This window comes from Vulpes lagopus, chromosome 14, assembly GCF_018345385.1.
Source record: "Vulpes lagopus strain Blue_001 chromosome 14, ASM1834538v1, whole genome shotgun sequence".
Lineage (NCBI taxonomy): Eukaryota > Metazoa > Chordata > Mammalia > Carnivora > Canidae > Vulpes > Vulpes lagopus.
The window spans coordinates 7,088,669-7,102,288 of record NC_054837.1 but is presented as its reverse complement, the minus strand read 5'-3'; the positions used below and the strand labels follow the sequence as shown (position 1 = coordinate 7,102,288).

General features: G+C 45.9%; 1 protein-coding gene across 2 annotated transcripts in view; it reads left to right on the top strand.

The window, feature by feature from the left end:
* The window catches only part of RNLS (renalase, FAD dependent amine oxidase), a 242,966-nt gene that overhangs the window by 13,757 nt on the left and 215,589 nt on the right, over window positions 1-13,620 (top strand). The window contains exon 5 of one of the 2 annotated variants that reach the window (XM_041728491.1): window positions 10,045-12,762. The exons of the other annotated variant lie outside the window; for it this stretch is intronic. Coding sequence (XP_041584425.1) covers window positions 10,045-10,397 — 353 coding nt within the window. The 3' untranslated portion in view covers window positions 10,398-12,762. Of the gene's footprint in view, window positions 1-10,044; window positions 12,763-13,620 lie in introns of those variants that run through there. 2 annotated transcript variants of the gene reach the window in all.

The following is a 13,620-nucleotide window of genomic DNA, read 5'->3' as shown; positions in this document are numbered from 1 at the left end:
CTTTCTGATATCTCCCACTCATTTTTTTCTCCTTTCCCCTTTATTCCCTTTCAATATTTTTTATATTCTCCCGGACCGCCGCACTCTCCTTATTTTGCCTTTTACAGAAGACACAGAACTACTAAACTACTACTACTACTGCTACTACTACTACTACTTATTATTATTATTTTATTATTATTATTATTATTATTTTTGTCGATTACTTATTATACTTGTTGCATTATCCCAGGGGGGAGAACAGGAGCTCTTTACGACCCGTGTAGACAGCCTCTTATAATTTGTGGTTCACCGTCTGATGCTGTGCTGCTCTCTATGTGCTAATATCACAGCGTTCTCTGTTATCCTCACAATGATCTGAAGGCATAATTATTATTATTATTATTATTAATTATTATTATTTCCATTCTTGGTGGTGATGCTCGGATGTGAACCCGTTAGTGTGAAAGCCTGCTTTTAAGTTGGCGCAGTCTCAGTTCTTAGTCTTGAGCGAGGAAATGGTAGTCAGGGTATCTGCAGACCCCTGGTCCTTATCAGTCAGAGTTGTGTGCCTACAAAAAGACAGCCAGAAAAATCCTGTGGATCAGTAAGGATGCTGGGAGCACACAGGAAGCATGACTTTGCCCTTCGCAAAACAGTGGAGTGTTTGTTTCCAGAGCACCCTGGGGTCCTCTCGCATGGGAACCTGCAGTAAGTTGCAAGGAACATCTGTTTCATTGCTCCTCTAAGCCTACAGGTTCTCCTCTCCCCCCCTATAGGAGACCCTCCCTAGTCATCATTAGGGCTTCCCCCCCGCTTTGGGGTCACACGGGGAGTCCAAGCCTCTGTAGTCCCCGGGTACCTGGGAGGCATGACGCCCAAGTGCATCCCTGCTGCCCCTCCATGCAGGCTCGGCCCTGCCCGGCCCTCTGACATCAGGCGGGACTCAGGGCATCATGGGCAGCTCTGCACTGACACCGAGGCGGTCCCCATGCTCTGCAGGCCCGCAGCCGTGCTCCTCAGGCATTCTGCAGCAGGGCACCCCTTGGGAAGCGGGACATGCAAGCAGGAGCCAGGTCTCTACCCAGACAGGAACCCCCCCAACTCCTGCCCCTTTGACATTTATGGTCCAGCCCCTACCTTTCCATTTTCAGGGATCCACCACCTTGATCCACCTCACAGTCCTGTGAGAGGAAAGACTTTGCTGCCTTCTGACTGTGTGTGGGGTGTGGGTGGGCGTCATCCCGACCTCGAGAAACAGCACCGAGCATCGCTTTCCTAGATTGGAGAGTGAGGAAGGGAGGGTTGGTTTTCTTTCCCTAAACAACTCATCTTGGCAAATTCTTTGCTTTCTGGTTGTTACATGACGGCAGAGGTGAAACTACAGAAGATCTCGAGGAGGCAAACTGCTAAGCGTGTGTAGGAACATAGGCTAAAAGAAATGAAAACTCCTTTGTGGAGTTTCCACAAAGGTCTCCCTATAGCTCTACCCTGGAGACTTCCAGCGGCATGAGGTCCAAGAATACGTAGACATATCCATGCGTGCTTAATTAGGAATTACGATGTGGAGTTGCTTTTAAAGTTCTAGAATTACATTAAAAAAAATAAATAAATAAAATAAAATAAAAATAAAATAAAGTTCTAGAATACAAGCGCCCAAGATGGAGCCTGAAAGTAGATACTTTCAGACTAAGGATACGCACTCTAATTCACCGTACGGAAGTTTGCCGTCCTGCAAAATATTGTTTCTTTGAGTCTAAACGAAACACTTACTTGGCTTATGTCTTAAAAATTATAACACTTGTTCACCCCAAATGTCATAGTTTAAAAATGTCTGTAAATTCACAGATGGTAGGTTTGTGATGAACCATGAAAGATCTTGGGGGTACGTTTCTGACTTTGTAGAGATGCTCTAGCAAATAATCCATTTTTTCCGTGGTGACCTGTGGCCTGATCCCAGCCCCATTCCTCAGCAGGAAGCAGGCAGCTAAAACCCCTCCGGCCGTTCCTTCTCCTATCCAGCCTCCGGTTATGCAGTCTGGCCGTGGATACCCTAAATGCTTAAGGTGTAATTTTAATATATCTGTTATATCTAATATATATCTATTAACATAGCTAATATTTCTATTAACAAAGCTGATCTTTCTTTAAAAAAAAAAAGATTTATTTATTTATTTATTTATTCATGATAGAGAGAGTCAGAGACACAGGAGGAGGGAGAAGCAGGCTCCAGGCAGGGAGCCGATGCAGGACTTGATCCCGGGACTCCAGGACCGCGCCCTGGCCAAAGGCAGGGGCTAAACCGCTGAGCCACCTGGGGATTCCCCAAAACTGATCTTTCTATCAATATAGCTGGCATTTCCATTCTTTGGATTTACCTTGATGTGTTCATCCAGTTTGATGGACATGTAGCAGGTTTCCAGTTTTATTAAGGTGGCTCACGGGATGTTCACAAAGTGTCGTGAAGTGCAAATCTGAAACAAAGATGTTCTCCTCGAAGTTCCTTTCCTCATGGAAAGAGTTGATCCTAATATAGAGTAGACCAAGGCCCTCTTGATGATTTTTGTTCAAAGTTTTCTTGGCTAATCTATCTTTTATTGCTGTGTACTGTAGAGTCAGGTTTCATTAAAAACCATTGGAATACCGATTTGAGTAACATCGAACTGAAGCATTGATTTTTTTTTTTAATTTTTATTTATTTATGATAGTCACACAGAGAGAGAGAGAGAGAGGCAGAGACATAGGCAGAGGGAGAAGCAGGCTCCATGCACCGGGAGCCCGATGTGGGATTCGATCCTGGGTCTCCAGGATCGCGCCCTGGGCCAAAGGCAGGCGCCAAACCGCTGCGCCACCCAGGGATCCCCTGAAGCATTGATTTAGGGAGAAATGACACTGTTACAATAGTGCATCTTTCTATCCAAAAAAAAAAAAAAAAATCCCAAACAGTTCTATATTTATTTAGGAATTTTTATGTCTTTAAGTAAAATTTTGTAGCTTTTGTCTTAAAACCTTACGCATTTCTTATTAGGATTATTACAAAATCTTTTATGATGTCTGTGGAGACTGTGAATAATATCACTTTTATTTATGTTTGCTTAGGCATTTCCAGAGAAAACCCCGTAGCTGTTTTTAAATCCACCATGAAAAGTCTAAACCCTTTTATGTTTATTGGGGTAAATAGTGTGTTGCTTTTATCTTTTTCATAGATGTCTGTCATTTATTTAACTTTAGGGTTCCCCCCCTTTTTTTCCACTTTCTTCTTTTTTCCAACTTTATCAAGTGTCCTTTTTCCCTTTCTCATCCTGTATTTATAGGATCTACAGTGCTTTGTCATTCCATGAATGGTTATCTTTTTATCCTTTATCCTATTTCATCTCCCTCCTACTCCTTTCTACCTTATTCTACAAATGATTTTTGAATGCCTGCTGTATTAGATGTTAGGTAAAGTAAAACAAAACAAAACAAAAAAAACTAGGTAGTCCTTCCCTTCTCCACCCAATTTTTTTTTTATCACTTTAAATGACAAAGCTGATCAGTAGTCTTACAAGAAATGAAACAATCCAAGGTTGAACTAATAATTCATTCCTTGCCCTGTCCTCCCTTCCCACTCCCCAGAGTTCGTGATATGGTGAGTGCCCTTCCACACCTTGCTCCAAGCACAGGGTGCCTTCTAAATGTATTGTTTTGAAATTTGCTCTTTAAATTGACATTTCTTCAGGGATACCTGGAGCCTGGGTGGCTCAGTCTGTTAAGCCTCTGACTCTTGATTTCAGCTCACGTCATGATCTCGGGGCTCTGAGACTGAGCCCCATGTTGGGCTCTGCCCTCAGCAGGAAGTTGGCTTGAGATTCTCTCCCTGTGCCCCTCCCAACCCACTTCTGTTTTCTCTGTCTCTCAATAAATAAATGAAATATTTCTTAAAAATTTGCATTACACTTGTTTGTGGATATCTGTTTTGTTCTATTTATTCTTGTGGCAATGCCATCACTATTTGAGTTCTAGTCACTTTGTGGTTGTAAGTCATTTTCAGGGAGTCTGAGCTGTATGTGTGGGGTGTAAGTGTGAGAAGGTTTTATTGTTCCCCAGAACGGCCCTCAGACTTCCATGCGTGAACTCCACGTCTCTCAACAGAGTGAGGGCCTTAATGGCATCTTGGTCATTTGTTATAACTTTCTAGTCGGACCTTCAGCTGTTGGAATAGTCTCATGTTGGTTTTTAAGGCTTGGTCGTGATTATTTTAGTCTTAATTCAGAGCTCATTTGCTCCATCCCTAATGCCAAGGAGGCCCTGTCTGGTACCGAGGGCTGGAGCAGGGTGGATTTTGGGGTCTTATTTTGAATATCCATACCCCATCCTCCTTCAGACTCTATAATCTGTGGGAGTGTTGCTCCTGTGACTGCTCATCTGTGGTAGGAAGGGAGTCTTGGCTTCCCTGCAATTCATTCCTATGGTCTGATGCTTGATGATGAGTCTACATGTAGACGAGGTGGGGCATGTTTTCTTGGACTAGAGGCGGCGATGTCTCTCCGGGCAGCCCCACCAGCCCCACTGGTTTTGCCTCAGCAAAAAGTGGAAAAAAGTGGAAAAATTCTAAAATAGAATTTCCTTTTTATATTGACTGGGTAGTGGGACTCAAGGTAGTAAGGTGACTTCTTATTCAGTGATTTCTCAGAGCTCTCTCAGGGCAGTTGGCGAGGTCCTTTCCTGGTGGACTCTTGAACTTCAAATGTAGCATCATTAGTGCTTTTGTCCCCAGCCTCAGAGAGACCTGGGGCAATAGGGAGACCAGTTGTTGCAGTTTCATCCCCGGAAGGCAAGAATTTCCTTCCTGTGCCTTTATGAATATGTCCTGATTTAATACTAACCATGTGCCCATCAGGAAGGTTTCCTTGTTGGCTTCCCCCTGCCCTATGTTAGCCTCCTGTCTTTGCAATAAGCTGGAAATAGAGGTGCTTGTTTTATGTTTTGGGAACTGAAAATAGCCTGGCTTGGGAGAGGAAAGGCTCCGTGGTGGGGAATTTGGAGAGATAAAGCTGGAAATGTGGACTGGGGCCAGAATGTGGCTGGCCTCGGATGTGAACATTTATTGAAAGAAGTCCTAGTTCATCAGAAATATAGAATCTACCTTTTAAAACCTGACTGGGTACACTGAGTTGACAAATTTACCTATCTGGATTGGGAGGAAGAAAACATTTGCAGGACTTGGGGGAATGTTGTTTGAAAGGCTTTTAATCTTAACAGGAGTGATCTCCTTAAGTAGACACTTAGCACTTCAGTAAACCGGGCGGTAAAACTACGTAATCTCAGAATTTATCGTGTACTATGGAATAAAATGATAAATACTGCTCACCATGCACACCTTCCGTCTCCTTCCTACGACTGCTAGGATCTCTCATTATCTTTGATGGAAAAATGAGACCCTATTCTTTTTTGCTAAAAGAAGTTTAACTCCTTCATTTTTCCTTGACATTTTGGTGAAAAGATTTTGATTAAAAGCACAGGAAACAAAGGTCCTTTATTCATCAGGTAACATGCTTCATTGCTTTTTCCAGCAGACCATCTCCACAGGAGGGGAGATAATTCAGTTTCTAAACATCCTTGCATATTAGCTGCTCTATTGCTGCCTGCACACTTATGAGCTGAGATCTCAATTTTTAGAAAAAAAAACTATTACTATTAAGTTTCTTTTATTTGTTATGTCTTGATCTTCACCTTTTATATCTACCACGTCTACTTGTCTTTCTTTTTTTTTTTTTTTTTTGGCTGGTATCATAAATTTATTTTTTATTGGTGTTCAATTTGTCAACATACAGAGTAACACCCAGCGCTCATCCCGTCAAGTGCCCCCCTCAGTGCCCGCCACCCAGTCACCCCCACCCCCCGCCACCTTGTCTTTCTTTATCATTATTTACAAATAATAATGAGAGTGGGGGTTGGTTCTTACTGCCCAAGAGGCAACCCAAGCTAATCTTTGCTGTCCTGCAGACACTCAGCAGTCAGCAGAAACAGGAGAGGCCTGCACCCACCTTGGAGTCTAGAGCAACCTGGCACCACTCTTTGTCATGCTGACTGCCCACTCCCAGCCCTGGCAGGACAGAGTGGGCTTCCCTACTTCTGTATGTGTCCCTCTGGGGACTGACTTCTTGTGTTGGAGAGAACAGTAAGAGGGGATCTAGGAGATGATGGTAACGGTATAGAAAGCAGTTGTTACCACCTACATCAATCACTTGACCTTCATTGTTTTGTTTATTCTTCACAGTTGCCTCATGCACTCATTATCCCCATTTTACAGTAGAGGAAAGTGAGGCTCCAAAAGGTTAAGTTAACCTGCGTGTCTGAGGTCACGGAGCTGTTGGGTGGCGATCTGGAATCCAGTCTTCTCTCCCGTGACGGAAACCACGTACCTTTTTGCACCTTTACCCACCACCACTGTGTGTGATCTCCTCATGCTTGATATAAATGTGTCAGTGGTGTTAATATTTCGGTCCTTTGTTCTCGTACACATGCTGTTGATAGCTGTGTGATGTCAGAGACAAGCCCCCTAGGTTGCCACTTGAACACAAGAAAAGATCCCTTCCTAAATCTGCCTTACTGGCTGTGCACATCCATCAGGACTCGGAGCTCTACTTTCCACGTAGAGTTCTTTGAAAACAGAAGGACTTTAAGGAGAAATGTCACAACTAGATACGGGGTGAGATGAAAGAGCGGAGAGCTGGAATTTATTGAACTGCGTTGTTATCACCGAGTCGGTCACCAGGTGACTTGAATTAAACTTTTTCCCTTCTGGGCTGGCAAAGGCATCTGGAAGAGAGAAGTAATTTGAAAGCTGAGATTTTTAGCTTTCTAGCAGAAATCTCTGAACCTTCAGATAAAATGTGCTACAGACGAAGAAGGTATTCCAGCCATCAACTACTACTTTGGAAGTAGGTTAAGACTGTAAGAGAGGAAGGGAAAGATTGAAATGAAGGAATACCAGCATTCTGCATGGTATACTGTCTCCTGAGCGTGTTTTTCTTTTTCACGAATGGATCTCATTTAAGTAGTTTCTTATTCGTTGTACCAGATTTGCAAGACATGGCTCTATGCTAACCAGACATTTGGATCCTCTGTCATTCTTCCAAAACGCTGTGTCCAGAGTCTGACATTTGCTCATTTTGACTTGAATGTTTGCTTCTAGAAACCATGAGCGACATCATCTAAAAAGCCATTTTGTGTTTACCAGCATCGAAGTCTCTGTTGGTTTGAGAAGCTATTTAAATGTTGGCCTCTCCTAAAACTTCTCCCATGACAAAATAGCCAAGGAAAACCGCTCTAGCCAAAGCAGTTTCTTTCCATTTCTGTGAGTCATTAGATTTTTTATTTTTTTGCATCTTATAGTTTTATTTGCCATAGGCCAATGAGATGGTGAGATTGTATTTCAAGAAGGGAAATTAAAATACAGTTTTTTATCTGTTAAAAAGTGGTAGTTGTAGTCTTTTATTTAGATGTTAAAATAAGATTTATCATCACACAGATATTTACTGAACTTTGACTATGTGCCAGTACCTGGACGCTTCGATTATAGCTGTGAACCGAACAATAAAAGCCTCCAGGAGCTCTTCTTCCAGTAGAAGGAGACATAATACCCATAATATCCTAGTCCAGGGGGAGGAGGAGAAATAAAGAAATGTCTAGGAGAGACAATAGTAAGTTCTGGGAAAGAAAATGAAGCGGGATGCGGAGAATAAAAAATGACAAGGGGAACTACTGTATGCGGTGTGAGCAGCTCTGGAACAGTGTGAGTTTTGAGCAGCAGAGACCTGAAGGTAGTGGAAGTGTGAGCCACGGAGTATCTGGAGGGATATCCAAGCAGAAGTGGCTGCGTGTAGAAGAGCCCAAAGAATGAGCAGTTTCTCAGGGAAGCCAGCGTGGCTGGCGTACAGTCTCAAGGAGGGGCCGTGGTGGAAGGCGAGGGCGGAGAGGAAGCAAGGTCTAGCAAAGGAGGGCTTTGTGCTACGATAAAGACGTTGGCTTTTACTCTATGAGAGACGGAAAGCCATTGAAGGAATGGCGCGATCTGACTCAGATCAAGGAGATCTAATCTAGGATCAAGGATCTGACTTAGATCAAGGACACTATACCAGGATCGCTGGTGTGTCGGACTGGTTACCGTCCAGACGTACAAAAATCCTTACTTTTTGCATCAGTTCTGCTCCTGATATCAGATCTCAAGGGTTCAGAGAGTTAGGGAGAAGAATCACACATTCATGAATGGTGCCAAGAAAGTGTCTGAAGAAAGAGGAAGTGGTCAGCTGTGCCAAATAGTGTCCACACTTTTGTTTAAGGATTATGGCAGGCATGGGAGACACTCACAGCAGTTTACGGGGGGCCCTGGGGATGAAAAACAGATTGAAGAAGGCTTGAGAAAAACAGGAAGAGAAGGCATTGAAATCCTGGGTTTAGACCAGTGTTTGTCAAACTTGTTTTCATTATTTCATTATTACCTCCCTTAAGGAGCTTCTTTAGACCTTTTTTTTTAGACATTTTTTTTAATTGTTCTTCCTTCACCCCAATGAGATTCTGGTATCACTGATATGGTTTATATTTGTTACATAATATATATGTATTTGATAATATATATATTTGATAATATATTATATATTTGCTTTATGCATATATATATATTTTTTAATTGTTCTTCCTTCACCCCAATGAGATTCTGGTATCACTGATATGGTTTATATTTGTTACATAATATATATGTATTTGATAATATATATATTTGATAATATATTATATATTTGCTTTATGCATAAAAAGAGTAAGAATTTTTCACCCTGTAAGAGCCAGTTTTTGCCCATTGAGGGCAATATCACTTGTATTGGGAATGGAATGGTTTCAGGAGTTCTTTAGAGGATGTTTCTATTGGGGGGGGGGGGCGGTGTAGGCAAGGAATTGGGCCAGAGGCTACAGAAGGAGATTGGATTGTGTCTTGTCTTGTATTTTTAATATAGCACGTGTGTGTGCCGATGGAAGAGTCTAGAGGAAGGAGAGACCTGAGGCAGACCAAGGTCGGGCAGTTCCGTAACACAGGGTCTGGAGCCGGAGGGGAGGGGGTGGAGGACGGGGCCTCTGAGGACGGCCGGCCGGTCCCCGACTGAATGGGGCAGAGGCAGAGCAGGGGGCACAGGTGGAGCTAGGGTGGCGTCTTCACAGGGAGGCCCATGGGTGTCCTCTGGTTGATGCGTTTTCACACTAAAACCAGAAGCAAGGTCATTGGCTGGGATGGAGGACGGGCCGGAGATTTTGAAGGTTTGGAGGGGAGGAGAGGTATAGAGTCGTCATCAGGGGAGCAAACTGAGTGGAACGTAGTAGGCCAGCTAAGCGGCGCGCAGGACCCTGTGAGTTAGTGGTTCCCAGTTGAAGATGAGACCGGTCACACTTAGAGATTTTTAAGTATTTGAGTCAACGGATCAAGGAGCAAAGTGAGTTCATGGTGAGGTCATGCTGCCTAAGATTCTGTTCCAGTTTACTACTTTTGCTTGTCTTTAAAGATACTTGTTTAGAGCATGAGTGAGGGGAAGGGCAGGGGCAGAGGGAGAGGAAGGCTCTGCAGCCGACTTTCCGCGGGGCACGGAGACTGCCGCGGGCTCCATCCCGCAGCCCTGACATCAGGACCTGGGCTGAAATCCGAGTTGGAAGCTGAGCCGACTGAGCCCCCCAGGCGCCCTGTCCACTTAGATGTTTTTAATTGGGATATTTTATGCTTGATTTCGTTAGAATTAGGGACTTCGGGTGAGAACATAGGGCCCCACGCCCTCCTTCAGCTCTTCTGGTCAGAGTAACTAGAATCAACAAGGAGCTTTGGTGCCTTTGCTTTGGTTGATGCTGCTGCCAAGTATGGGAAGAGGGGGTACAGAGGATGGATAGTTTTGAATCTTTTCCTATAGATGTTATTTTCATTAAAAGGGAGAGTAGAAGTGCACGGGGATTGGAGGATGTGCTGGTCATTGTCTAGAAATATCTGAAGTTCTGAACTCTGCACTGTATTCCTCCGTTTATTCATCCCACGGGGATTTTTCTCAGCCTCTCCTCCCTTATCAGGCACAAAAGGACAAAACGGAATCTGGCATGACCCCTACCCCGACGTGCCTTACGGGCGTCTGGACGTCGCACTGCTTTTGGAGGAAGCGTGCATCCTTTTCTTTAGAGGATGTGAAGAGAGACCAGGGCTGATCCATTCAGGGGGCACGGTTCCTGCGCAGCCTGCTCTGGTAAACAGAGAATACGAAATGTGTAAAATAGCAAAATTCAAACACACATTAGTGAATTCAATCCATCATGTCTGGCATCCTCCTGGTGGATCCTCTGCCCTCCCTACAGGCAACAATATGCTCCCAGGGAGAGCTCAGAGTGAATGCACCGGCGTGTTCCGCTGACTCCTAAGCAGAGATTGTTAATTCGTAAAGAATTACCAATTCTTAAGGTTGGCGCACGTCTCTTTCTCAAGGCCAGTTGGTGCTTCGGAGCCAGAATAGCTCATGAACCGGGCCTGTGACTCATCCTGCCTAGGAGGCCAGGCGGCGGGCCCGCGCCTGCAGGACCCACGGATGAACAGCAGGTGACGGTGTTTGCATGCTGTTCAGAAGGCCGGTGCCGCGGGCCTCACACCATCCGCAGCCCTTCCCTGCCAGGATTGCACGCGCGTCCCGGGATTATATTTCTCTTTTATATTGCTATGTGTCATGCTTTGTTTGCCAAACAGAATATGGAAAATGAAGAGGCATTTTCCTCCATGGCTCGGCTCGTAGTAAACTGTCAGAATGAACTCCGTTGCTTAAGAAAAGCATAGACGTGGGTGGCCCCTGGATGTGGCTGTGGGGACGTCGGCGCCGGCTGTGGGGAATTTAGCTTTGGCCAAAGGGATGTCTTTCTTTGAAAATTCTCCGAGACCACGGCTCTCTGCGTTTTCCTAATGCTTCCCTCCACCCCGCAAAGAGCAAGCTCTCAGGTCGCTGAGGCTCCCCTGCTGGACGTGGGGCTGCACAGATCCAACGGGGCCGGGAGTTTATTTTGCCATGAATTTTAAGCGAGAGATGTGATTTGAATAAAAAGAAACGAAGCTGGGAGCACCTGGCTGGCTCAGTCTGTGGAGTGGGCGACTCTTGATCTTGGGGTTGTGGGTTCGAGCCCCATGTTGGGCACAGGGGTTACTTTTTAAACAAAAAAAGAGGGAAAGAAAACTAAGGTTTAGATTCACTTTTACGACATTCGTGGAGAATTTTTTTTTCCATATGCCACACACAGCAGTGTGGATCTAAGCCGTCCCCCAAATACGGAGGTGTGTGTGTCTACATGGGTGTATCCTCTTCATTGCTCGCTGCGTCTTAGGGGGATGCTGGTGACTGAGGTGACCCTGTAGTGGTGGAGAGCGCTCTGGACACAGTCCTCGTCAGAGATGGACGAAGGTCAGGGCCGTCCGTGACTGCTGTTCCTCGTGCACGGTCGTGAGCCCTCCACCACTTGCATTTACTCTTTGGCACGAGGACTCCACTTGGAGAGGAGCTGCTTCCTCGGCCACGTTGCCACCTGCATTCCATCATGACCCACGTGTACCCACTGAGCTGCTTCCTCGGCCACGTCACAGCTGCATCATCATGACCCACATGTACCCACTGAGCACACACTGTGTTCCAGGGACTGTCCCGGACTCAGAGTTCATGGGGCAGGGAGCCCCAGGCCCGGCTCCTCGGGAGCTCGTGCTGGGAAGACTGTCGGATTCTCGTCCCCGCCTCCTGACATGGTTCGTTTTGTGTGCATTTGGGCTCAGGGCAACGTCCAGTCCTTCCTTCCTTGTCTTGGCCCTGCGGCTGGTTAGCTGTGGGACTGCGGGCACACGCCTGAATCTCTCGGACTCCCTGATGTCTCTTCTGTACAACTGAGACGACACTTCCCACCCTGTCAGGGCATTCGTTCGGGAAGAGTAGACCAGATAACGTATCCAAGCACCTCGTTGGCCGCTGGCACGTGCTCGGGGGTCGACGGAAGAAGCTACGGCTGTTGCCTTTCACCTTGCGCAGGTCACCTGGCCAGCGCCGTCTGCGCGGAGGGCTTAGTTCACGTTCATTCCCTTGCCGCTCATCCATCCTTCAGGCACGTGGCTGCTTGGGGACTGAGAAGCACCGCGACTAGCAGGAGCCCCGGGTCCTGAGCACCGTTGACGGGCTAGGGGTTTCACGTGTCTGCAGTCCTCGGAGCAACCCAGTACTGACTACCCTCCGTGGACCGGGGAAGACCCGGGAGGTAAGGACCAGTGCCTACAGCGGCAGCATCACCTACGAAGGACCAAAATACCCACTCTAAAGCCTGTCGCCTTTTTATCCACAGTTTCCAAGGTCCCTTTTAATTCTAAATGCTCTAAAATTCTTTCTTTTCTGAAAAACGAGTATGCGATCGCAAGCAGTAGGATTTCATTTGTGCACAGGCTCCCACGCTCAAAATCCTGATGCCTGATGATGTCATTAGCAAGCTAAGACGGAGAGACCTGCATTTTCATAAATAAGTGTGACGAGTAGTCCACGGACAGGCCCGCGTTCCCCGAATAGTTCTCGGCGCTCGCCGTCTGCATCAGCTGATTTTTCTGTACCAACTGGAAGTCGCATTATTCTTAAAGGGGGCGCGAGAGGAGAGGGAGTGCTTTTCTTCTTTAGATTCCTGGAAATATTTAAGCATTTTTTTAAAAGATTTATTTATTTATTTTTATTTATGATAGACACACAGAGAGAGAGAGATAGAGGCAGAGACACAGGAGGAGGGAGAAGTAGGCTCCATGCTGGGAGCCCGATATGGGACTCGATCCCGGATCGCGCCCTGGGCCAAAGGCAGGTGCCAAACCGCTGAGCCACCCAGGGATCCCCAATATTTAAGCATTTTTGATGCAAGTTTGTCACTTTGATTTTTTTTTTATATTTATTTCTTTATTTCCTTATTTGAGAGACAGCGAGAGAGATCACAGAGGCACAGGGAGAAGCGGACTCTCCCCTGAGCAGGGAGCCTGATGCGGGACTCGATCCCAGGACCCTGGGATCACGGCCTGAGTCGGAGGCAGACGCTTCACCGGCTGAGCCACCCGGGCGCCCCTGTCACTTTGGTTTTTAATAAAAGGGTTGTTTTGATATCTTGATTTCTCTTTAATTATAAGTGGTGAGCTTTGAGAATCTGCATTGGCTTTGGTGGAGAAGTTCTCTGTTCACCTTGTGTTCCTCAGTCCCTGGGGTAGCTGAGGACGTGAGCCACAAAGAGATGAAGCACTTAAGGAGATGGACGGCTGACCCCAGGGTCTCGGTTGCTCAGCCACTGCCTTTTGAGTTCAACGTGGCAAGAGTTCCCGATTTGAGGAGGAGGAGCTTGTGAGTGTGCATCTTCTGCAGAGAAACCGAACAGACTATTGCAGTAGAATAATTAGGGCTCTCTGTAGAGTTCTCTGGCTCAGCTTCTCAATGGGGACCTGGGGCACGTGCCAGTCTATCTGGACTTCACATTCTTCCTCCGTAAAATGAGACCGTTGACTCCCAGGTCTCTGGTGATCCTTCTCTATGTAAAACGTAGTCTGCAATCCAATCTGAAGTGAATCCGCAAAAAGGCAGTCGTGTGTGTGTGTGT